The 27,424-nt window shown below is 44.5% G+C and overlaps 1 protein-coding gene across 1 annotated transcript in view; it reads left to right on the top strand.

Moving 5' to 3' along the window:
• RALGAPA2 (Ral GTPase activating protein catalytic subunit alpha 2) overlaps positions 1-27,424 on the top strand; it is a 329,414-nt gene that overhangs the window by 137,032 nt on the left and 164,958 nt on the right. The window contains 9 exon segments of the mRNA XM_044292004.1: positions 1,063-1,191; positions 1,868-1,926; positions 2,882-2,990; positions 11,514-11,624; positions 12,890-12,958; positions 15,348-15,485; positions 16,397-16,580; positions 18,816-19,587; positions 20,978-21,049. Coding sequence (XP_044147939.1) covers positions 1,063-1,191; positions 1,868-1,926; positions 2,882-2,990; positions 11,514-11,624; positions 12,890-12,958; positions 15,348-15,485; positions 16,397-16,580; positions 18,816-19,587; positions 20,978-21,049 — 1,643 coding nt within the window.

Genomic DNA, 27,424 nt, shown 5'->3' with positions numbered 1-27,424 from the left:
TATCCCTAGTGGCGGGAGGCTGACCTCTGGCACATTCACTGATTCAGCACAACCCCAGTCAGGTGAAGAGGCCGGCTGCAGATCTCTTCCAGGAGCAGCGCTGTGCAGGGAAAATGGTGAAAAGTCAAAGCGCTGTAGCTCCTTCATTCTCCTAGAGGTCAGCCCCCCCATTGATCAAAGATCAATGGCATACCCTAGGGATATTCCATCACTTCATAAAATTGGAATGCCCCTTTAAATGAGTAAAGGAGGAGGAGTGTTTGAAAAGATTCTTTTTCCTTATCGGTATATGTAATTCTAGAACATTTTATGTTGAGGGACCTTAGAATTTTTTGTTTGCCTCCCAAGGAACCTCTCTTCCTACATCCACCTCAAGGAAGCTCAGCTTGGTGAGAAAAGTATTCAGCTTCTCAGGCCATTTTACATCTACTTTTACTTTTATTTTGACATATCCAAGTCTGGTACCGGTTTGGGTTTAGGAAGTAGGGCTCCCACTGAGCAAAGAGGTCTGCCGCACTCTGCGAAGTCTTGAGACTGTCAATTTGTAGTTTTCTGCTTTCTGCACGTCCCAAAATATAATGATAGCAAGTCCCTGTGACTACCATGTTAGACTTTCAGCAGAGTGCGGGGTATTTTATGTGGTTGCCGTAAAAAAAAAAAAATCTACTTGTGGATTTTTTTTTTTTTACATACGGTAGTTCTGTTTAATAGTGTTCTGCTGTCTTGTGACCTAAATTGTGAGTATTTTTGCATTACCTATTCGGTATAACAATAATTTTAAGGCTGGTGCTACACGGTGACCTTGGCTGTGACACTAGTCACACAACCAAGGCTAGCTGGGTAGCACTGCAGTCTTTCAACTGAATGGGGTCACAATGTGACTCGACTGTAGAATCACAAAAAATCCAACACTGTCATTCAGTTCGGTGGCTGCAGTGCTACACAGCGATTCTTGGTCACGTGCCAAAGTCACCGTGTAGCCCCATCCTAACAATGCTTATAATTATGTAACTATTGAAACTTCTATTGAGCTAGCATCCTGAAGTGTGTGTCATCTCCTAGGCACCACGTCTGGAAGCACAGATCATTTTGGGATCCCTTGTTTGCTACCCAAACATTTATAAAGACCTCCCCTTGCTAGAGTCGTCCAGTGGACTGAATGATGTCATCATAGACAACAAGGACATCAAGGTAGGAAACATTGTCTGATCTGAAAAGTTCATGCCTTTTATATCATGCCCTTATACATGGCGTTCTGCTATTTCTGGAACTCCCATAGAAGTGAATTGAGAGCGCAACCGCAGCCACTCTCCATTTCCTCTATGGGAGCTCTGGAAATGGCCAAGATGGTGCTCTGCTATTGTTGTGCTGTGTTCCCTTGTTCACTTTGGGGGCCCAATTCTAGAGATAAGTGCGGGTCCCAGACTATGGCAAATCCTACTGATATCCCACCAGAAGAGTGCTGGATGGGCCAACCCCTTTAACTCTGCCTAGTATTCTCGTAGACATTACAGATTAAATATCCATTCTTTGCCACAACTAGGTTCCACATTATCAAAGCTTCGGGCTTGTCAGATGAGAAACTAAATAAATTCTGTTAATTGTAACACTGACATAATAGTCTCCTTGTTCTATGACGTTCTTCCAGAATTAGCTCCTACACTGTATTAATCCAGGACAAGTGGGCTGCAACGTATGAGACCACCAGTGTAGAGCTGCTCTATTTTAATTTGGTGTCAACCATTAGGTTTGGCGTGTCTACATGTAACGATGGATCCACGTACTGTGTAGATGTATTTTGATGACTTTGCATAGTTTGTAGAGTGCCGACAATATCCATAACGCTAATCTTTGTTCTCTGTCTTAGAGCATTTTGGTTGACATTTTGCTCAAGAACGCCAGGGAGGAGCAGAATGAATCAGCAAGGTAAGATTGTAGGGGGTCGCACCTGTTTATTGTGGCTTTAATGCATCTGAGAGGACTTACTCTGACCTGTGGTTTCCGGCCAGCATGAGAACCAGAGGCGGGATTATTATATCATTAAAGGGAATTACAGCTGTATTCGTTGTCACCTTTCCTCATGCACACAGCCGTCGTTTTGGTCCGCATCTGAGCCGGATGCGGACCCATTCACTTTAATGGGGCCGCAAAAGATGTAGACAGCACTCCGTGTGCTGTCCGCATCCGTTCCTCCGTCCCGTGGCACCGCCAAAAAAAATATAACATGTCTTATTCTTGTCCGCGCTTTGCGGACAAGAATAGGCATTTATATTAAAGTCTGTCCGTGTCGTTCCGCAAATTGCGGAACGCACACGGACGCCATCCGTGTTTTGTGGATCTGCATGAGGCCTAATACTGTCACTTAGTCATTGATAGAACATGCTAACAGAATGAATACTAGGGGTACTAGAATAAGTACTAGGGGTACATTTGATAGGTTTAGGTTTGAATAATGTGGGCAAAATACACCCCTTTTAAGGAGTTGATCAACCTATTTGAATATTTTTTTTTTTTTTTTTTGGCTTAGATTGGTGTAAAATATGCCTATCCACTTCCAGTGTTTCCCAGTTCCCCATTGGTATGTGCTTTCTTGACCCTCTCATCCACAGAAAATGACTGTTCGGCCAGGCACTGGCAGAGGTAGGTCACCGGTGCAGCTAGTGAGTAGCCGAGCAGTCATTTCCTGTGTGTCGACAAGCATCAGTAGTTGAGACCACCGGTGGGGGACTGGGAAGCGTCAGAACGGGAGTGATGGGGGTTGGTAAGGTGTGTGCCTCTGATTTTATTATCGTTTGTAAACCCCCTTTAAAACCAGACCAGAACATCTGCTTCAAGCCTCCGTGCTGTCCTCCATTTCTTATGATTCTTTCTGTATTATAAGGTGCATTGCAATCTGCTGTCTTGGGATATGGATCTGTGAAGAGCTGGTAGAGAATACCAATCATCCTCAGCTTATCGATGCGGTTAATGTTATTGGAGTAACACTCAAGGTAAGTCATGTTCTTTTTTGTCCTCTAAGAATGTCAAGATCTTTTGCCATATGTGATACATTCCACTTCTTGCTCTGTTGTGTGATGTGCTGGTCAGCAGCCACTTGCTATGGTGACAACTCACCATTCATATCGTATTCTGTGCTGATATTAAAGGGCTTTTATAGGTTCCTGAGATATTGATGACCTATCCTCAGGATAGGTCATCAATATTTGACTGGTCAGACACCCTGCTCCCTCACCAATCAGCTGTTCCCTCCAGCTGGGGTACAGAGAGGGGTTCACCCAGCTTTCACTGTCCCTGCCTCTTTCTTCTCAACTCTCCCTACCTTTGTACCTTTTTCAGCCTCAGATCTGCCCCCACCTCCATCAGCCTCAAATCAACCTCCTATCAGACCCCCCTGCCTCAGATCATCCCCTCCCCAGCCTCAGATCATCCCCTCCCCACCCTCAGATAAGTCCCAATCAGACCTCAGATCAGACATTTAAAAAAATAAATCAATAAATAAACTTGCCTCTCCTGTTCTGGATGGCACTGCCTCTTGGCAGATTCACTTACTCTCCTTGGTCTTCTTCCTGCTGCGCTGTATTGTGACCTGACAGCGCACAGCATCAGGTCATAGTATGCATCTACGTGTACTACGTCTACAGTGTCAGGACACAGCGTGGGGCCGGTAGAAGACCAGGGAAGTGTTCTCACCTTCCTGTGCCCTCCCGCATGCTAATGACTGCTTCCATCATAGAAACATCGAAACATGGAATGTGTCGGCAGATAAGAACCATTTGGCCCATCTAATAGAAGCGGTCATTAGCATTTTCTGGCCGGGGGCCACATGAAATTGGCCCGTGGGCTGGAGGTTCCCCACCCCCATGGATAAATTAAGAAATGGATGAAATAGACTTAATAGATATCAGTGGAGGTGTGATAAACTTGAAAGCACTCTCCAATGCAGAGGCCCGGTTTAGAGGGGCAAGTCTGACAGTAGTGAGTGGTGTCTTTCCTAATCCCTCTAACAGATTTTTCTGTGGGGGCACTTTTTCTGTGGGGGGCAAGTACTCCAGGTAAATGCTGCCCATGTATTATTCTTGAGACCCCAGAAGCACTGCTGACTGAAATACTGCCCTCTCCTTCCTGAACGCCAAAAATCTATTTTTTATTTATTTTATTTATTTTTTTTCCCTAAAATTCCTAGAAGGTCCCCCCATGACCAGCTGTCCTATGGAGAACATAGGCATTATGTAGTGACTCTTGGGTTAGGCACACAGCTAATTTTCTGTACCACACCCTAGATTTTCTGAAGGCACTGTAGGGCTGTAGTACCTGGTCTGAAAGATCCACTCCGCCATGAACTTGTAATCCTGGCTTGATGTTCTGGGTCCCTCGGACTGGGGTGGACTGATTTGCATGGATGGTAGTTAACACAAGAACATCCCATTTGTCCTTGTATTTTAGCAACATCAAAAATTTTCAGAGCAAACAGCCCTGCTTTCCCTGCGACGGAGGTCTGGTCTACAAAGGATTTAGGGGGCCCTTTTTGATTTCATCTAATTGTGCCACATGTGCCCTATGCCTCTGGCAGCAAGGCACTTCAGGAGAGGGACACTATTGTAAAAGTTTTCCAAATACAGATAGTATCCGTGGTCCAGCAGGGGTGGATTAAATCCCATACCATCTTCCCACTTATACCCAGAACCCGGGGGACAATCAGGTGGCTTAATTTTTTTTTTATCTTTTCCCTTTTAAATGCGAAAGCTCAATATATACCCGCATACACTTTCGCATGTCTTATACAACTTCACGCCATACCTAGCCCTTTTATTGGGCAGGTACTGGCGGAAATGTAATCTGCCTTTGAAGTGGACCAATGATTCAGCCACTGAGAGGCATTTTTGAGGGGTACTGTATATACTTGACCAAGTTTGGAATTGTAGTGGTCAACCACTGGCCTAATTTTAAAGAGTCTGTCATAACTGGGGTCGCTTGGGGGTGGGCATTCATTATTATTGCTGAAGTGTAGAAATCTTAGAATAGCTTCGAAACGAGCCTGGGCTCGAGGGGTGTGATAAAGAATATCTTTGTTCCAATACGAACGTATTGTTGTTGGTTTTTTTTTATAATGCCCATGCTTAGGAGAAGTCCCCAAAACGTTCGCGTTTGTCGTGTCAGTAGGGATCCATTTGTGGAGTCTTGCAATATAACTGTCTTGATGGGAGGCAGTAAATTGCTCTGTGTATATATTTGTTTGTTCCACCATCAAGTTAGGCTACTTTTACACTAGCATTTTAGTTTTCCAGTATTGAGATCAGTCATAGGGGCTCAATACCGGAAAAAAACGCATCAGTTTTGTCCCTATTCATTGTCAATGGGGACACAACTGAACTGAACACATGGAATGCTCCAAAATGCATTCCGTTCCTTTTAGTTGCGTTCCCGTACTGGAGAGCAAACCGCAACATGTTGTAGTTTGCTTTCCGTCCAGAGCAAGACTAATCCAGCATGACCCCCAATGCAAGTCAATGGGGACGGATCCGTTTTCTCTGCCACAATAGAAAACTGATCCATCCTCCATTGATTTTCTTTGGAGTTCATGACAGATCCGTCTTGGCAATGTTAAACATAATGCAATCGGATCCGTTCATAACGGATGCAGATGGTTGTATTATCAGTAAGGGAAGCGTTTTTGCTGAATCCTGCCGGATCCAGTAAAAACGCTAGTGTGAAAGTAGCCTTAATTAGGTCATCGATGAAGAATAATTGGAAAAAAATTAATTTAACTAAAACCTGTGGTATCTACATTGATGCCTGGAGTGGCTGTAAATTCAGGCACCTGGGGCACATAGTTATCTGTGGGGATCTATGAAGAGTCACTTCAGTCGACTGCGCACTACACCTTGTACCCCTACGAGGGGGTTCATCGTTAGATGAATCATTTGAGGAAGCTGAAACTAAAAATGTCAATTCATCTACACTGTTGGAGTCAGTGTCCTCAAAAAGCATGGCATATTTATCTTCGGCAGTGAAAAGCCATTTAGTCATTTTAGGGCTCTTTCACATCTGCGTTCTTTTCTTCCGGCATAGAGTTCCGTCGTCGGGGCTCTATGCCGGAAGAATACTGATCAGGATTATCCTAATGCATTCTGAATGGACAGTCCGTCCTTCAGGATGCATCAGGATGTCTTCCATTCCGGAACGGAACTTTTTTGGCCGCAGCAAATAGTGCAGCATGCTGCGCTTTTTGCTCCGGCCAAAAATCCGGAACACTTGCCGCAAGGCCGGATACGGAATGAATGCCCATTGAAAGGCATTGATCCGGCCTTAAGCTAAACGTCGTTTCGGCGCATTGCCGGATGCGACGTTTAGCTTTTTCTCAATGGTTACCATGGCTGCCGGGACGCTAAAGTCCTGGCAGCCATGGTAAAGTGTAGTGGGGAGCGGGGGAGCAGCATACTTACCATCCGTGCGGCTCCCGGGGCGCTCCAGAGTGACGTCAGGGCGCCCCAAGCGCATGGATGACGTGATCGCATAGATCACATGATCCATGCGCATGGGGCGCTCTGACGTCATTCTGGAGCGCCCCGGGAGCCGCACGGACGGTAAGTATACCGCTCCCCACTACTACTATGGCAACCAGGACTTTAATAGCGTCCTGGCTGCCATAGTAACACTGAAAGCATTTTGAAGACGGATCCGTCTTCAAATGCTTTCAGTATACTTGCGTTTTTCCGGATCCGGCGTGTAATTCCGGGAGGTGGAGTACACGCCGGATCCGGACAACGCAAGTGTGAAAGAGGCCTTAAACTGTAAACTAACTTAGATTTTTTTTTGTCTTTGTTTTAATTTTATTTATTTATTTTTCAATTGAACAGCAAACTTAAGGATAAAAACTCCCTGAGTCACTTGGCAGTTATTGACAGGTGTCACAGGTAGCACAGATGGCTGGCTATGAGCCTCAGGAGGCTGAATTTGATATATAGGGGTCTAGTATGGGGCACAGAGTAGTGCCAATATCCTTATTGGGGAAAACAAGGGGTTAATTAGTGTATTGTTTTACACTTATAGGTGGCACAAATCCACATGGGACTTATATTTTACAGAATGGTGCCACTCAAGCACAGGACACGAGTATGTACACACACGAGGATGGCACACGTAATGACAGGGTTAATATATATATATTTTTTTATCTAACTTGTGAGTGTGTGTGACAGGTGTCTTTACGGACAGACAGGCTGGTGTGACAGGTGTCTTGACGGACGGACAGGCTGGTGTGACATGTGTCTTGACGCGTCTCGACGGACAGCCTGGTGTGACAGGTGTCTTGACGGACGGACAGGCTGGTGTGACAGGTGTCTTGACGGACGGACAGGCTGGTGTGACAGGTGTCTTGACGGACGGACAGGCTGGTGTGACAGGTGTCTTGACGGACGGACAGGCTGGTGTGACAGGTGTCTTGACGGACGGACAGGCTGGTGTGACAGGTGTCTTGACGGAGGGACAGGCTGGTGTGACAGGTGTCTTGACGGAGGGACAGGCTGGTGTGACAGGTGTCTTGACGGAGGGACAGGCTGGTGTGACAGGTGTCTTGACGGACGGACAGCCTGGTGTGACAGGTGTCTTGACGGACGGACAGCCTGGTGTGACAGGTGTCTTGACGGACGGACAGCTTGGTGTGACAGGTGTCTTGACGGACGGACAGCCTGGTGTGACAGGTGTCTTGACGGACGGACAGCCTGGTGTGACAGGTGTCTTGACGGACGGACAGCCTGGTGTGACAGGTGTCTTGACGGACGGACAGCCTGGTGTGACAGGTGTCTTGACGGACGGACAGCCTGGTGTGACAGGTGTCTGGATGAGATGATGATGACAGGACTGATCTGTCACTGATTGGGGCAAATCAGGCACAGAAGGGGTTAATTATGTGTGAGGCAGGGGATGAGGCAGAGGTGGCTGCCAACCTGATGACATATGAGGCACAGAACTGATCTGTGTCACTGACTGGGGCACAGAAGAGCATCAATTCGGCACTGAAGGGGTTAATTCTCTGTGGTGTGGAGTCTGACAGTAGCTCCTTCTCTGATCACTTCCCTGACAGGAATCGTGACGATCAGAGAAGGAGAGTACATATAGTTCTGCCCTAAACAGTGTCAAAGTGCTATGATTGGGCCGCCTGCAGCAATGGACCAATCACGGCGATCACCTGCCTGTGAACACTTTGAATCGTTCCTGTCGGCGTCACTGGTTGCCTAGCAACCCCCGCGTGCCGGTTTTACTGAACTGTGAGCGCATCGCTCCGTGCGCTGACAGTGTAACCGCATCAGGTATATGCACGTGGGAATGCGGTAAGGCACCACATTCCCCCACGTACATGTACGTGATGTTGCGGGAAGGGGTTAAAAACACTTAGATATGTAATGTTAGTTAATGGTAATAGATGGGGTGGGAACATGAAGTGCAGTGTTCTGCTGTGTAAATTACTTATTCAGATCCATATCGGGGAGCTGAAAAGAAAGGTGAACTTGTATGTCCATATTACAACACTTAAGTAACTAATTAGCTTGGAGTTGACGAGTGAAATTACTCCCACGGTGTGGGCGAGGAGGGACTATCTCTTTGTTCCCTTTTATTCCGTTGGCTTCAGAAGAGTGTCTGCTCCACTTCAGTGCGTATAGATATTCAGTAGTGATCGGTTTAGTGGATGAGAGGCCTAACATGACGCACCTTGTGCTTGAATCATACCTCTTCACTACCTAAAAGGCACCGGAGAGTCGTCCAGAGGAAACCCATTTTCATTTTTTGCCTGTTCTTCACATAAAATCTGCTTTGTTTTATTTGGGTAATATTTATATAATCCAGGTTTGAAAAGAGTTGTTTTCTGTAGTTGGAAGTATGTTTCAAATCCGTCTATGCTTTAAGACCATGGATAGCTTTGACTTGAAAAGAATGATTTTCTCATAGATTAGTAATTACCTTAAGTTAAAAAAAAAAAAGGTTGCACTCTGTGGTCTTCATTCCATCATTGGGATTCATTTTTATAATTTTTCCACTTTTTTTGGTATTATAAAAAAAATTAAAAAAATGTATTATACACTGAGCAAAAATATAAACACAACACTTTCGGTTTTGCTCCCATTTTGCATGAGCTGAACTCAAAGATCTGAAACATTTTCTACATACACCAAAGATCCATTACTCTCAAATATTGTTCACAAATCTGTCTAAATCTGTGTTAGTGAGCACTTCTCCTTTGCCGAGATAATCCATCCCACCTCACAGGTGTGGCATATCAAGGTGCTGATTAGACAGCATGAATATTGCACAGGTGTGCCTTAGACTGCCCACAATAAAAGGCCACTCTGAAATGTGCAGTTTGATCACACAGCACAATGCCACAGATGTTGCAACGTTTGAGGGAGCGTGCAATTGGCATGCTGACTGTAGGAATGTCTACCAGAGCTGTTGCCCGTGCAATAAATGTTAATTTCTCTACCATAAACCGTCTCCAAAGGCGTTTCAGAGAATTTGGCAGTACATCTAACCGGCCTCACAACCGCAGATCACATTTCAGAGTGGGCTTTTATTGTGTGAAGACTAAGGCACACCTGTGCAATATTCATGCTGTCTAATCAGCACCTTGTTATGCCATACCTGTGAGGAGGGGTGGATTATCTCGGCAAAGGAGAAGTGCTCAGTCACTAACACAGATTTAGACAGATTTGTGAACAATATTTGAAAGTAATCGGTCTTTTGTGTATCTAGAAAATGTTTTAGATCTTTGAGTTCAGCTCATGCAAAATGGGAGCAAAACCCAAAGTGTTGCGTTAATATTTTTGCTCAGTGTATTTGGGGTTCTCAAAATAAGTCATCAGTATCCGATCAATGGGGTCCAACTCCCAACAGCACCAGCAATCAGCCGTTTGAAGAGACCACAGCGATATGGTGAGCACTGCAGCGTCTTCCTAGGCTTGTGACGTCAAGTTCATTAGTCACATTGCTTAGGTGCAGCACAGTCCTATTCGAGTGAATGGGGCTAAGTTGCAATATCCAGCACAGCTACTATCCAGTGGCCTACTGAAACAGATTGTCGAGGGTACCAGGAATTGGACCCCCGCCGATCTGATGTTGATGAGCTATCTTGACGATATATCAAATATCCGGAAAACCCTTTTAATATATATACTAAGTGTAACATGTGGCTCCCAGGAGCTCAGCCAAATCCTCCCACCTCCTCTCCTCCTCAGTGGAGGGAGTCACTACCTTTCCTCTACCCTGTCTGCAGTAGTACTAAAAGAGTAAGCCATGCCCCCTCTGTTAGACCCCACCCCTAAACTGGCCGCCAGCTGAAGATGAACTGATCAGTGGGAGATTAACCCTACAGGAATGCTTGTGTCAGAATCGTGCAGAAAACACTTAAGACTGACAAACCGTGATGCCACCATATTTCTCATTTCCTTTTCTCATTTATTATTATTTCTTTACCTTACCGAATTAAGCTTGCATCACACATGCACTTTGATGGCTGATTGCAGCACACATAATCTTTTCTGCAAATAAAAAAACTAAATTTCAATGTTATTTTAGGCTTCTTTCACATTAGCGTTTTTTTGCGGATCCGTCATGGATCTGCAAAAAACGCTTCTGTTACCATAATACAACTGCATCCGTCATGGACGGATCCTGTTGTATTATGTCTTCTATAGCCGTGACGGATCCGTCTTGAACACCATTGAAAGTCAATGGGGGACGGATCCGTTTTCTATTGTCAGAGAAAACGGATCCGTCCCCATTGACTTACATTGTGTGTCAGGACGGATCCGTCTTGCTCTGCACCACATCGTGGACAGAAAAATGCTGCTTGCAGCGTTTTTCTGTCCGCGATGGGGACGCAACCAAACGGAACGGAATGCATTTTGGTGCACTCTGTTTCGTTCAGTTCAGTTCAGTCCCCATTGACAATGAATGGAGACAAAACAGAAGCGTTTTCTTCCGCTATTGAGATCCTATGACGGATCTCAATAGCGGAATTGAAAACGCTAATGCGAAAGTAGCCTTATCTGGTTTCCATGTAACTGTCGGGCTGCTGATCATGTGTATACATTCTGTTCCTTTCTATCATTTCTACGGTTCTCACAGAGGTAAAATACAGAAGGAGCAGCTGGGACGTGCTTTGCTGTCAGCCGCCCCTACTGCTTCCTAGCACTGCAGGCTATCAGCACCACGGACAGTTCACATACGTCTAGCAGCGAGCAGTCTTGTTAGCTGTGGATTTATTATACGTGTGGAATAATATTGATACGTATTTGTATCCTTTCATAAGTTACTAATATGTTTATGTAGCTAACCTTAAGTTAGTGATAACTTTCCCATACTTTTCTATTGCTGCACCTACATGTGTTTTGCTTTTATCAGTAATCCTGTGCCATAATACGAGCACAATTATCACAGGGCATCCCCATAATATTTTCTGAAAATTCTTTAGCTTTCTCTACCTTGACATATTACATCTTGTTTTGGTATCTTTACAGTTTTCTAATAAAGTAGTCGCCCAGGTGGCCTGCGATGTGCTTCAGCTTTTGGTTTCTTACTGGCGAGAACTTCAGGACCCCGATATGCCTTTGTGTAGAAAGATCACGGAGGTAGGTGGTGGTCTTCCAGCTCTCTGATAGAAGTGTTGAAGTGTGGCTTGTGAAGATCAAGGTTTCAGCCAATAAGGCTTACCTAGCTAGAGGTTATGGCCTTTTCTGATGCAGCCATACTCATCCTCATGTTTCCCCTTAGTTCCGATACTGCTCTTCACTTCTAGTCCCAGCAGGACATGCCAGGAAAGGTCCGCTCATCCAAGCAAGGACCATAGCAGTGACCCACCCTAGCCAGTGGTTTGCTAAGTGGCCCTTTCCTAGCATTTTTGGCATGTCGAGCCGAGACCAGGAAGTGCAGAGCAGTGAGGACCCACACAGCAGTGGAAGTCGGATGAGGGTGAGTATGGCGTTGTGTCCATTAAAAAAATATAAATAGATGACTTATCCTGGAAAACCCCTTTTAAGTTCTTGCTTGTGGTCATTAAAAGGGGTGGTCTCATCTTGCCATTACTAAGGGAAGATGAGACACAGGCCCGACCACCTCCGGAACGCTCTGCTGTTTCCCAGCCGGGTGGTCGGAGCTGCATCTCATCTGACCTTAGTAATAGTGAGATAAGACCACCCCTTTAAATGCAAACCACTATACAGTATATACAAAAAGGCTAAAATGAGTCCTGGTGGTTTGATTCTCGGAGGTGCACAGCTGTGATAACCGGACTGTATTGAGCCCTGTGCCTGTGTGATTATCTCATGATGAACACGACAGATATTATCTGGAAGCAAATAGTAAGGGTTTTTATTCCATGAATGAAAGCAGAGATCTTGAAAACCACGTGGAATTGATTTACAGAATATATTACAAAATTCTATTCTGAAAATATTTTCTTTGCCGAAATCAGAATGCCCTTTACTGTCTGGGCCTGTGTTCTCATCACATCAGCCAGCACTTTGTGACAAAGGCTCGTAGACTGCACAAGAGTGGCCTTTAGGCAATATCTTTGGACAGTGTATTTTTTCCTCTGAAAACTCTGACCTTGTTTCTACTGATTTAAAAATCCCCACCCCCACCTTCCAACAGGGCCTGCCTGGGCATGGCTTTCCTAACAGCGTTGTATCGGGCACAGTGGTGGTCCCTGAGACGCTGCGAGATTCCCCAACATGAGAGCTAACACTAGGACCAGACTTCCGAAATGTTTTGTGACGGATTAACCTTTTAAATTTTACATTGTGTCCAGCGAATTGTGTAAAATATTACATCTGATGTTCCGTTGTTACAGTGAATGGACAGAATTTGTCTGCATTTTTTTCTCTCTCTCTTGTAGATTTTGGTAGCAACTATTTCGTTCCTTCTGCCGAGTGCAGAGAACTCCTCAGTGGAAACAGATAAAAAGGTAGGTGATGTCTCCCTCATGGCATAGCTGTAGTAGTACAGTATGTGCATAGGGTACAAAGAGGTGTATTCCCCGGTATTTCAATTGTAAGATTTCACAGTAAATTTCCATATATTTATTGTTGGTCATTTTACTTCTTTCTATGTCTTCATCTATGTGCAGTAAGAAGGGAGTTGTTCTTATACAGACACCATACTGCATTTTGTAATGTGACGAAATCTTCATTATAGGGGTTGTTCCACATTGGGCTTTTGTCAGCTATGTACAGGATAGGTGATAAATGTCTGATCGCCTGATCATTAGAATAGGCGTCCCAAGCCCACCTCCCTCCCCTGCCTCTTCCTCCACACTGTAGTGGTTTTGGTAAGCAGGCCACACGTGTGACCACAGCCTCATTGAAACTCCCCCTCGCAGTAGTCACAATTTGAGGAGAAACAGAGAGCTCAAGGCCTCTCCTTCAGGTGATGGTGGCGACCCATTAGTAAAGTCATCTCACACCTAAGTCATTTATCATACATTTCTGTAGAAAATAGTCAAAATGCTGTGGTTATTGTGTGTACTCAGGTTATTTAAAGGATTTGCCCTTTTTGGACATCCCATTCTCATAAAGTCCTCAATGATCATGAGTAGTCCAGGTTTGGTCCCAAGTGATGAGCTGTTATCATCCTGAGAAACATCTCGTTAGGTGCTTATTGTCCACTGGAGAATTGAAAACTATCATTACATTATGTGAGTAGACTGTGTGCAGACTGTTGTTAGGACTGACTGATCCATTTTTGATTGCTGTTTGCATTAAACCTTTCTCAGTTTCAGTCCTCAAATTTATCATATAAATGTTTTCTGCTACCATCAACAAGACCTGCACTCACGGTAGCTGGTTCCTCCAGAGCATCTCTCTGCTGTGTTAATAGAGGGTGCTCACCAGGGGGGACCATTTTTTATTACATGTGTTCCATTGGGACACAATAAGGAGTTGTCAGCTGCAAGGCCAGACCTGTGCCCCTGAACATAGAAAAAGCTCACCTGTCCCTGGCTCCGTTCCCTGCTGCTTCCAGTCCCTGTAGAACAAGGAAGTGGCTGGATTCTGTCACCGCTGCTGCCAATCACAGGCCTCAGTGGTTACATGGGCTTTAAATGTCACAACACAGCTTTGAAGATACCGTTTAAGCTGATGTGACCGCTGAGGCCTGTGATTTTTTTTTTTCTAGGTCCTGTGAGGACCAGAAGCAGCTGAGAACAGAGCAGCAGTGGGACTATGGGCAGGTGAATCTCCAGTGTGGATTTTTAAATGGTCACTACTAACTTTTTATACAACTTTACATCAATAAATAGTAGAAGCCACCACAGGAAACTTTATGATATGTCTTATCAGAGAGAAATGTTTAGTACTATTGTTATCCACTGTAAACCTCTCCCCTCCATTGCGAACGTTTTTTTTTTTTGTTTCAAATACGCTTTGAATCTGTCTGAAATATGCTTTGAATCTGTCCTGAAATATGCTTTGAATCTGTCTCCATACGGACCAGCTTACAGAGGAATCGTATTACACATGTCAATACAAGTCTATGGAGGGGGGAGAGAGAGCAGTGGGCAGCAGCAGAGCGAGTGATTAGACTCAATAAGAGACATTACAGAGACTTGACAGCTACATAGGAAGTGTATCTATCAATTAAAGTGCTAAATTCACAGTCCTACATATCAGTACTTTTCTGTAATGTCCTCCATGATACTGGGGCTGCTTCTTAGTTAGTAAGGCTGTGTTCACATAATGTTTTTGCCATCTGTTTAACGTATACAAAAAATGTATACGTTAACGGATGCCTTAGACTGATTCCATACAGTAGCATTCGTTCACCATAGTGTTACTGTACCAGACTGCAGGATGGAAAAACGTGGTGTGCTATGCTTTTGTATCCTTTTTTCCCAACCTATACTTTAAACGGATGGCAAAAACGTGATGTGATCCCACCCTAACAGAGGATTAGGAAGCAGCTTCCCCTCTACTTTCTGTGTGCAGGGTACCAGGTACAAGTCATATAATGGCCAGAAATAGTGTTATTCTTCATGTGCACACACTGTACTATAGATTCATGCAGAGTTGTTGAAAGGTTATTTACTCTGTCAGATATGTTGCGAATTTGTAGCAGATTTTCCCTTTGGATTTCACCTCTTTAATGTATAAGGTCAAAATTTTCTGTGAATCCATATCAAAGTCCACGTGAAAAAGATCTGCCACTATCCATGGTCCATGCCTTGCATGTTTTGTGAATGACGACTAATTTATGTGAATGTGCATTTTATAAGAAGATCTATTATACTGTATTTTGGCAAATGCTTGTGGAATCCATGTTACCGATGTTAGACAGTTGTAATTGTTGTTGTTTTGCAGTTTATAGTGTCCTTGTTGCTGTGCCTGTTGGATTGGTGCATGGCTCTTCCCCTCCAGACATTACTTGAGCCTATATCTACATCTCCCCTTGAAGACACAAATATGCCCAAACCTTCCCTCCTTGACTATATTTACAGGGTATGTATGATGTATGTTTGATGTTACGATAATGATCTGTACCCTGCACCTGAAATGAGCAGCTCTTCTCTAGACAGGGACAATGTGATTACAGCCAGAGGCGCTACACAGTTGGGTCACTCTGCTCCTCACTGTTTATGAGGGTCAAATGAAGGTTTGTGCAATTCATGTGATTTGTGTATTTCAGCGCACGAGAAAACCACTGAGCTATTATGACTCCTAAAATGCTTATAATACGGGAGTATTATTTTTCAGTGAGAGCTTCTTTTATGAATACTGTATGAACCAAATAAAGCTATTTCATATGGCAAAATTGCTTTAATCTTGTATTCATGAAACCTGATAGGTGACGGATTATCAGATTGGAGGAAAATCTCTGCAATAATTGTGTTTTTAATCAGATCAATTTCTTAATAGTCTCTCGCTCAGGCTTCTGTTCAGTGCTTGTGAAATTTCATATTATCAGACTTTACTAGTATTAGCAAGTCTAACCAACTAGACTTGTATTTTCTCTCAAAGACATTTCGCTAGTCATCCTACTGGCGTTCTCAATTGGAAGACCTCTCCGGCTTTAGATACTAGTGACTCATGCCTCAGTTGGCATAATCAGTTTTTCATAATCAGCACGAGGTCCAAGACGACATGGGGGTAAGATGTTGATTTCAGTTTGCATAACTGAAGCTATTAGGTGTGATTTAACTGCCTCGGGAGAGGTGTTAGAACAGCCTTGTCTAGGAAAACGTCTTCAAGAGAAAATACAAGTTGAGTTTCTCCGACGTATTACTACTGATAGACCATGACGTGCATGAATTAGAATTTACATCATTGGACCTTCTGGATTATCAGATACTGGATTAATAATAATTGTTAGGTGCTGTGATTTTCATTCTGATTATACATTTCCATTTTAGGTTCTACATTGCTGTGTGTGTGGCTCTAACACATACACTCAACAAAGCCAGTATATTCTGAGCCTGGCTGACCTCTCCTCCATTGAATATGATCCATTTCTACCCCTGGGGAGCGTGAAGAATTCTGAGCCTCCACCTTCATTTTCCTCCTCTGACTTCAGCAACCTTTTGACCGTGGCAGAAGGTGAGCAGCTATGGGGTTGATTCTCATTGTTTTTCGCCATAATCCCTAAGAAGCGGAGTACTAAATGTCACTGCCGATGGGTTTCCATCCTTCAGGAAAACAAACACATAACTAATCACGCTCTTCTTTCTCTGAAAAGAAAATACATTCAGTCTTATTTCATAGAAATGGTTTTGACAGACTTTGGAAGTGATTACAGTAAACATTTAGAGCGTGGATCGGTTTGTAATGAAAAGGTGCAATATAATTGAGTGCTTTTATGCCGGCACAAGTATATTATGGCGCCGGATTCTGAGGTAAACACTTTTGCTGTGGTAAGAGCTATACTTTGCAGTGTAACATCTAAGTAAAGTTTTTAATTTAGTAAACTTATTTTGGAGTAATTTTGCACATTCAAAGCCGTTCATTGGGATTCGTATATTTTAGATGCTTTTTATGTTAACATTTGCCGCAGTGCAAGCAGGGATTTTATTAGCTCCTGTGTATCAGAAGGGTAAGGTTCTCAAAGGGGTTTCTCAAGGTAGGTCATCGGTAGGTTATTGCAGCTCAGCGTCATTCTCTTAAATTGGACTGAGCTGCACCTAGGCCATGTGACAAGAACGTGATTGTGACGTCACTGGCCTAGAAGGATGCCACAGCCCCTACTGGCACGCCACAGTCTCTTCAAACAGCTGATGGGCAGGGTACCCGGAGTCAGACCCCACCAATCAGATTCTGATGGTCTATCCTGTGGAGTGGTCATCAATGTAAAACTATTGAAAGTATATAGTCATCAAATTGCATATTATTTAAATCAGTTTCTTTGTGTATTTTAGTGGTTTTATTTATTTGAATTAATTATCCCTATATCTATTATCCATCTTGACATTTAACAGCTTTCACACTGACCCAGGGAGCACCACAATAAGCTGTTTGTTTTCTGTTTCCAGGAGCTTACTTGGCACTTCTGCTGTATAGACTGGCATCATATTAGCAGAGGGCAGGGAAATTGAGGCTAGTTTCACACTAGGCGGGTGAACAGCCTGTCTGATCCGTCCTGCAGCTAGTTCACGGGTGCCCCCGGACTGCCGCTCTGTCCCCATTGACTTTAATGGGGGGTGGAGGTGTAGTTCCGGCGGCAGCGCGGTGAGAGGCAGCCGGACTGAAAGTATGACATGCAGTGCTTTTAGTCCAGCTGCCTCTCACCGTGCGCTGCCATGCTGCCGCCGGAACTCCGCCCCCCACCCCCATTATAGTCAATGGGGACGGAGCTGCCGTCCGGGGGCACACGTGAACTAGCGGCAGGATGGATCCCACAGGCTGTTCACCCGACGAAACAGCCTGCCGGAGTCTCCTGCCACTAATGTGAAAGTACCCTAAAGGGGAACTATCACCAAAAAATGCAATGCAATCTGAAAGCACCATGTTATAGAGCAGGAGAAGCTGAGCAGATTGATATTTATTTTTGTGGGAAAAGATTCAGTAACATCTGTAATTTATACATTTGTATATCTTCTTTTTTGCAGCCTGTGAACAGCTATTGGTACAGAGAGGAGGTATTTTCAGTGACTGACAGCTATCTCTGTATGCACACTTATACACACAATGCTATCAGTCACTGATAACACCTCCCTAAGGTAGAAAAAGCAGAGATATAAATGTATAAATTGCATGTTTTACTGAATCTTTTCCCACAAAATATATATCAATCTGCTCAGCGTCTCCTGCTCTATAACATGCTGCTTTGCCTTGATTTGCATTTAGTGGTGATTCTTCTGGCACATAAGTCTGTAAATCACGTCACACTTTGCCCTTCCACCCAGTAGAAGTCCCCTGGTGGTATATGTAGGAGCTATGTTAATTCTGCAGAAGTACAGTCCCTTGTCTGTGGCATGCTAGATGGTGGCAATCACATAGCCCAACATTACTACCTTCTCGGTGATCCCTACCTGTATCCTGAGCTCTGCTCTTTTAATCCACGCATGCATTGAATGTGTTCAGGTCAGAACCTGTAGACTTAAACTATATAACCTGTGCAGAAGATAATGCAGCTAGGGACACCTGAGAAATTGGCTATGTGTGTACATCACGTATTCGCCACGATATTGCATCCTGTAGACACTGGGATCATGACTCTGCATTGTTCACATAGACCATACATGGGCATCCTGGGACCTTGTACCCTTTACTTCTGCATACTCACCCTCTACTAATGAAACTAAAATTGAATACATTTCTATTGTCTCCATGTTCTAGAAAAGAAAAGGCGAAGCCTGGAGCTCATCCCTCTAACTGCGCGTATGGTCATGACACAGCTCGTCAACCATCTTGGACACTATCCTCTGAGTGGAGGCCCAGCTATTTTACATAGTCTGATAAGTGAGAACCATGATAACCCGTTTGTGGAGGCAACTGAGCTTTCAAACGATGTATTCCGAAGCCCTAACCTGCAACTTTTTGTATTTAATGATAGTGCTCTTATTTCTTATCTGCAAATCCCTCCAGCAAATTCCTTTGAGAGAGACTCAACAACCGGGGTGCCCGGCGATGTGCGGGTAATTGTCCGAGATATCTCAGGGAAATACTCTTGGGATGGTGGAATCATGTATGGCCCGCTAGAGTGCCCCTCAGTGGCCACAAAACAAAGAAGACTGGAAAGTGGACAACAGGGTTGTAGTGACCAGAATATGACGCCGTCAGATTTCTTTGACGGGGATGAATTGGATGCCCTCGATACATTACTGGAAAAACTTGGCAGCACAAGTCCAGAGTGCCTACAGCATCCGGAGCTGAGGCTGAACGAGCCAGCTCTACCTCCTGTTGGAATGAGCCAAGAACAAGAAGAGGAGATCATACAGGCAATCACAAGACAAAGTGCCAGTGAGACTGAGCACATCGAGAGATGTAACGGTGACTCTAGTGTGAAGGTTTCATCCCAGGAAGAACCCAGCACTGCTGAGCCACAAGCACCTTTTTATTTCTGTAGACTTTTGTTAAATGATCTGGGAATGAATTCCTGGGAGAAAAGGTAAAAATGGGAGACCCTTACTGAGATACCCCTGAAAACTGCTTAAAGGATCACTCCACTATGTCCTTCCTAGTGCTAGACTTAAGGATCCAGGGATTCTCACTTTGTTAGTCTCTGAGTCTGAGTTATTTGCTGCCACGTGGACTTAGCACAGTGTATCAGGTTCACATGGAGTGCTCCTTTAACAGTGTCCTTATTGATTGTAGTTGACAATAAGGACTATTTGTAATAAAATGAACGTGCACTATAACTATTGGTTAAAGAGAACCTGTTGCCTCTCCTGACTTGTCTGCTATAGCAACTACTTAGATTCCACATGTAAGAAAAATTTGATTCTTAAAGCCTTATTTTGTGCCATTTCTCTTATATTCCTACTGAAAGTTAAGAATTAATTGCTAGCAGTCTGCATTGAAGTTCAGATGAGTGTTACCAGTCTGACACTGTCAGCACTGAATGGATAGTGTCAGACTGTGCTGGCGCACACCCGCAACTGGTAACACACATCTGAACCTTTATTGCAAACTGGTTGCAATTCATTCATAACTTCTGGCAGGAATAATACAGAAATGGCACAACATAGAGACATAAGAATTAGATGTTCCAGAATTGTTATTACAGTGAGAATGTTAGTAGTCACTAAAAAAAGACATGTCAGAAGAGGTGTCAGGTCCTCTTTATATTATTAATGTGGTTTTGTTCCATCAAGGTTACTATTAAAGGGATATTCTCATGTTATGTATTTATGGAAGACCCTTGTATTATATCTCTAGAACTAAGGCTAGTTTTACTGAAAAAAGCAAGATAGGCCAAGCTTCCAAAATGTTCCAGTCTTTATTATTCCGTATGTATAAAATCCAAAGATATGCATTTCAGGTGCTGGAGCCTTTGCCGCAGATGTGAAACTAGCCTAAGGTTCCCCGACCCGCATCCTGCATGACCAGACGCCCGCTAAATCCAGGCAGAGAAAGAATGGAGAGGGCTGCCCATGCACATCTCATTTACTTCTATGGGAGCCAGCCAAGCAAGCATGCTCGACTGATTCCATGACTTCCATAGAAGTGAATGGAGAAAGCTGTGCACACGTGTGGTCAACTGTTCATTCTCCACCTGGATGCAGGGCCAGCCTTCCCAGGTGGGGTGATGGTTGGGGGACCCTGATACTGGAGATAGGTGAGGTCTGAGAGGAAACCAGAACCCTTGTGGGGGGCAGCACATGACAGCAGAATTCAGCATTTCTGGGAATAATAGAAAATGTGACACTCTAGGTCCCGTCCTATATTTGCGCTGCTTCTGTTTTACACCAAGTTTACATGCTGCAGTTATGTATTTAAATGTTTGGGGGGGGGTTTATATCATGCAGTATATAATTTATCTGGTGTTTTTTCTACAGAAATAATTTCCACCTGCTGAAGAAAAATTCCAAGTTGTTACGAGAGCTTAAGAATTTGGATTCCAGGCAGTGGTGAGAACTTTGTATATTTTGTACTAGCGTTTAAATCCCATTATTATTTACATTTGGAGTGATTTAGTTTTAGAATATTTTCTGAAAGACAGTTTTGGTAACAATTTCTTGGCTACTATTTAGAAAGGAGGTGAGTTTAAGACTACTACATACTTTCAATGAGGACAAAGGGCAGGTGGCATTTATGGATGAAAAACGCTAATAGCCCCAAATGTCTGAGCTGCTATTAATGCTGCAGGTTCCGGGGGGACAATGAGAGGGAAGCTGCTGGACTGAAAAGTGCAAGCATTTTTTTAGTTTAGTTTTTTTCTTCTTTGCTGCTTTTGACTTACATAGAACTAGGTCATCAAGAAACTGTAGAAAGGCAGCAGCAAAAGTATCAGGTAAGTAGAGCAATAACACAGCCGGGAGCTTATAGAGAAAATCAAAAGAAACAAGTTTTCATTCGACCCATACTGCAAAATAAAGTGGTTACAACCAAAATCCAAGTGACAGATTTTGTCTGTAAGGGTTACTCCAGTGCTCTCCTGCGGTGTATGTCAACAGGCTCCCCGAGAGGACATTCATGTAGCGGTAATTCTCAGCCGTCCATACATTTATCATTGTTAATGTAAGTCTTTTGTTGTCGGACATGGTGATTCAAGAAAAGTTGCCCCGCCAGCTGCTAAGCACCAAGCTCCAGTGGTTCAGCCAGAGCCACGGGAGGAATAGTCTTTAGACATTAAATAGAAGTCATTTTGGGACAGACTGTTAAGGGAAGTCATGCTGAAAGCGAGGAAACCTCTAGCTCTGGTAGAAGTCATCGAAGAGACAGAAATCTTCTTAGTGAAGAATTCATGAGCAGATTTTACATTGGATGGAGGAGCCTACAACTACATTGCAGTGCTAAATCTGCTGCCTAACTTTGGATTCACATTGCATTCTAGACCTCCACAGGACTTTCCATCAAGTAAATGCCAGAAAACAGCGCTCAAACATAAACCGAGATGGGTACGTCCACTTAAATGGGTCAGCTGGAGTTCAAGGGATTCATCTTTGGACCCCGTTTGACCTGCTTTTCTTTTGTTTCTGGCTACAGTTTCTAGCCCAGTCTACCACACTATACTGACCGGTGTATGATAGGCCTCAATGACCGATCAAGCAATCAAAAATATAATGGTAGAATTTTTGTATGATCCCCAAATAAGGACTCTAACCATGTTGTCTGCAATGCTCCAAATCTTAAATTTTAGTCTTGGGGTAAAAGAATTAGAATACATGATTCATAGTGGTATTGACTCTTACCTCAATCTCTTCCAACTCCAAACAGCAGAATACTTTTTATTAGCAAAAACCTGGGTGTCACCCCTACAACCTAAAAATACAAATGAGCCAATAAGATTGAGATATGTGTTCAGGACCTGAATACTTTTGTATTTGCATATAATTAAAAATGTATTATAGCTACGGAGTTATTCAATGAATTCTATCTGTATAGCGCCACCTGCTGTTTGCTCTTTGTCTAATTTTTCTGTCCTGCTCACTGAGATGGAAGCACATGCTCCGTTCCATCCTTCAACTGCCATCGGCTGCAGCAGACAGGACATGCCTCCTGAGAAAGGAAACACCCCCTAAACAGACAGCTTGCAGAACAATTGGAGAGATGAATGGGGATATCTCTGGATTTATGTGAGGTACAGGGCTGGTTCTAGCTTTGTTAGAAAGAGGTTCTTATCTACTAGATTATGTATTATTTTCATTTTATTTTATTTTTTACATTACTCATTGGATAACCCCTTTAGGTTTGTGAGATGGTTCAAAGTAAAGGGAACCTGTCTTAGTGTCAGAACCTATGCACCACTGAAGAGCTTTCCAAAGTGATGATAGCCTAAAGGGACATTGTCATCCCAGACATTATTGTCTGATAGATATGGGTTTCGCCTCTGGGCTGCTGTAATTACCCATATTTTCAGCTATGATTGATGTTTATTCCCTTTGAAGAAATTACACATTTGTTGACGATATTACATATACTGTGTTAAGCCTGATGGAGCAGCTATGTAAGCAGAATACTATTTCAAGGCTATAGGCACCTTTTAGGGGCATTTTTACTACTATTATTATTATATTATTGAATTCTACTCAAATTTTTTAATTGGTCTTTATAAAAAAAAATCAGTAACATTCAGTGCATCCGTGACTGCTGCTTTCTGCTTCACAATGACTTTGTCAGAGAGTTTTTCTGTCGGCGGGATCTCCAGCCCTTTGCTCTAAACTCCTGACAGCTCATAAACACTCATTTAAAATGGGTTATCCCATGATAAAAATGAAAATCAGACATCATACAGTACATGACAATCTCTTTCTGACAAACCTAGAACCAGCCCTGTACCTCAAATGGATCCAGAGATCTCCCCATTCATTGCACTGCTACAGTTATATCAATCTGGCAGTTTAAAGGCTATGTACACTTTTGGGGGCATTGTACTCATTTTGTGCTAAAATTTTTTTTTTTATTGGTCTTTATTAAAAATATTAAATCCTTTTGCTGAAATACTCTAGTACAGGGATGCTCAACCTGTGGCCCTCGAGCTGTTGCAAAACTCCCAACACGCACTTATAACTATCCAGACATGCTGGCAGTTGTAGTTTTGCAACAGCTGGAGGGCTGCAGGATGGGCATGCCTGCTTTAGTAGGATCCTTGGGATTTTTTGTCTTTACCGTCAGACCAGTAGCTGACAGACTCCTTATCTTTGCTTTATGACCTCCCAAACACTCATCATAGCTCAGTTCTTATTTTACTGATAAGACTATTTATGAACTGATAAAAAAAGTGTTTATGACCTCTCAGTAATTTAGAGATAGTTTATTAGATGACCATCAGAAAGTTAAAGGGGTTCTGCAGTTTGTTCTGATCAGAGGGGGTCAGACACCCGGGACCCCCGCAGATCAGCTATTTTGAGAAGGTAGCGGCGCTCCAGGAGCGCCCCGGCCTTCTCACTGTTTACCGCAGGCCCAGTGACGTCAAGACTTGTATCAACTGGCCTGGGCGCGGCTAAGCTCCATTCAAGTGAACAGAGCTTAGGCTACTTTAAAACTCGCGTTAGGTGCGGATCTGCCATGGATCTGCACAGACTGATCCGCACCGATTAAGGCTAGTTTCACACTAGCGTTCGTCGGTCCGCTCGTGAGCTCCGTTTGAAGGAGCTCACGAGCGGACCCGAACGCCTCCATCCAGCCCTGATGCAGTCTGAATGGATGCGGATCCGCTCAGACTGCATCAGTCTGGCGGCGTTCAGCCTCCGCTCCGCTCGCCTCCGCACGGACAGGCGGACAGCTGAACGCTGCTTGCAGCGTTCAGCTGTCCGCCTGGCCGTGCGGAGGCGAGCGCATCCGTTCAGACTTACAATGTAAGTCAATGGGAACGGATCCGCTTGAAGAGGTCACCATATGGCTCAATCTTCAAGCGGATCCGTCCCCCATTGAGATCCGCTCAGGCATCTTGCGCACTTAGAAAATTTTCTAAGTTATTAATGCAGACGGATCCGTACTGAACGGAGCCTCCGTCTGCATTAATATGATCGGATCCGTTCAGAACGGATCCGATCAAGCGCTAGTGTGAAAGTAGCCTAATACAACCGCATGCATCCGTTCAGAACGGATCCGTTTGTATTATAGTTAACCTTTTGGGGACACAGGGCGGTGGGCGGTGATCGGAACAGAGTGCCTGCTGAAATCATTCAGCAGGCACTCTGTGACAATGCCGAGAGGGGTCCTGTGACACCCCCCCCCCTTCCATTCGGCGATCGCAGCAAACCGCAGGTCAATTTAGACCTGCGGTTTGCTGCGTTTCCGGGTTTCCGTTGACCCGATAACCCGGAATAGGATGTGATCGGTGGTGTGATAATACACCACCAATCACCATCCTTAGATCCTGGGAGGTGGCGGTGACATCACCTCCCAGAATCGCTTCCTATTGGCTGCACGGGCGGGGGTTAAGTTCTCCCCCAGCTCAGCTCTCCTCCTCCACCCTGCGTCCTGGAGCCGTGGAGAAAGGAGCCTCGTGGAGCCCAGCACCCCTCCTCTGTGCCCAGCACCCCTCCTCTGAACCACCACAGTGCCACCTGGCACTAAAAAGGTACCTAGGGACAGCTTAGATTAGGCAGGGAGACTTAGTGAGAGTTTAGGGGGGGGGGGGGGGGGTTATTTTTTTCAGCATCACCCTGATCGGGTGTCTGGGGTCCACAGTGCCTGTGCGACCCTAGACCCCCCCCCCCCCTTCCCAAGGGTGCTGCAGCTTGCCCCCTTGCTCCCCCTCCCCCCCCACACACACACACACACACACACACACACACACACACTTTTTGGGCGCAAGCGTTTTTCTTTTGTGTGCGTACGCTGACTGTGGCCGGCACTTTTAGCGTCCGGCCACTGTTGGCGCATCGCCCACCCCACCACTGATCAGCTTCGGACCGCTGATCAGAGAGTTTGAATCTTTTTTTTTTTTTTTTTTTTTTTTTTTTTTTTTTGGGCTTTAATTATTTATTTTTTATTTATTTTTTCTGTTAGGTTTAGGGGTAAGTGTACGTGAACACCCTTCCCTTCACACACACACACACACACTGAATAACATTTTCCACACACACACTCCCCTATGGCCCGCCAGACGTTCTCGCCGAGGATGACCCCACTTTCCTCTTGTCATCCGCGTCCTCCTCATCATCTAGTAATGATGATGAGCCCCCAAGGCGGCGGAGACGCCGCCAGGCGGAGCAAGGGGACCCCCATGCCAGGGACCCTGTAGCCAACACTAGTACAAGCAGCTCTGGGGCTCGTACTAGTTTTCCAGCCCACCAGATAAGTCCACCTGAGCCCCCTACCGGTGAACTTGCATGGTGTACCCCAGAGGATTTTGAGCCCATGATTCCTGATTTTGTTGGCCAACCAGGAATCAAGATTATTATTATATTTTTTTTTTTTTTTTTTTCAGTGACCACTTTGTGAATCTGATGGTGGAGCAAACAAAATTGTACACCCAACAGTTCATTGCTCAACACCCGGGCTCCTTTTTGGCTAGATCCAGTGGATGGACTCCGGTCAGTGCAGCCGAGATGAGGACGTTTTGGGGCCTCATGCTGCACATGGGCCTAGTCAAAAAACCCAGTGTCAGGCAGTACTGGAGTGGGGACATCCTCTACCTACTGTATGGCCATGACATGTTCCCGTTTTGAGGCCATTCAGAAATGCCTGCATTATGCAGATAATGCAGCATTCCCCCTCCGAGGTGATCCTGCTATGACCTCCTGTACAAAATCAGGCCAGTCATCGATCACTTCGGGGCCAAATTTTTGGAGGCCTATGTACCTGTTGATGAGTCTCTCATTACTTTCAAGGGGAGACTAATTTTTCGCCAGTATGTTCCCTCTAAGCGGGCGAGGTATGGCATGAAGCTGTACAAACTTTGTGAGAGTACCTCAGGGTACACTTAAAAGTTTCGTGTGTACGAGGGGAGAGATTCCCGTATTGAACCCCCAGAATGTCCCCCCCACTTTGGGTGTTAGCGGGAAACTTGTGTGGGACCTTATACACCCACTGCTAGATAAGGGTTACCTCCTTTACGTGGATAACTTTTATACTAGTATCCCCTTGTTCCAGTCCCTCGCCGCCAGATCCACGTCCGCTTGGGACCATGCGGAAAAATCTACGCAGCCTCCCTACCTACTCCCTCCAGGTACTATCCCCAGGGGTGAGACCCGTGCCCTTACCAGTGGAAACCTGTTGCTGGACAAGAGGGATGTCCTTGTACTGTCCACAATTCACGGTAACGGCATCACCCCTGTCCCTGTGCGAGGTACTGCGGCAACGGTCCTCAAGCCCGATTGTATCGTCGACTACAATCGGTATATGGGAGGAGTTGATCTCTCTGATCAAGTCCTCAAGCCATATAACGCCATGCGCAAAACCCGGGCATGGTACAAAAAAGAAAAAAACAATAACTCTCAGACTATGGAGATACTAAAAAAATTGTATTTTTTGTTTAAAAAAGGATATTATAGTGTAAAACCTAAATAAACTTAAAAAAGAGTAGACATGTTAGGTATTGCCACGTCCATAAGAATCTGCTCTATAAAAATACCCTATGACCTAACACCTCAAATGAACATGGTCAAAAAAATAAAATAAAAACTGTGGCAAAACTTTTCCATTTTAATCCATTTTTTCCAATAACAAAGCAAGGGTTAACAGCCAAACAAAACTTAATATTTTTTGCCCTGATTCTGCAGTTTACAGAAACACCCCATATGTGGTTGTAAACTGCTGTATGACCAAACGGCAGGGCGCAGAAGGAAAGGAACGCCATATGGTTTTTGGAAGGCAGATTTTGCTGGACTGGT

Source organism: Bufo gargarizans, chromosome 4, assembly GCF_014858855.1.
Source record: "Bufo gargarizans isolate SCDJY-AF-19 chromosome 4, ASM1485885v1, whole genome shotgun sequence".
Lineage (NCBI taxonomy): Eukaryota > Metazoa > Chordata > Amphibia > Anura > Bufonidae > Bufo > Bufo gargarizans.
This window is presented reverse-complemented; position numbering and strand designations above follow the sequence as displayed.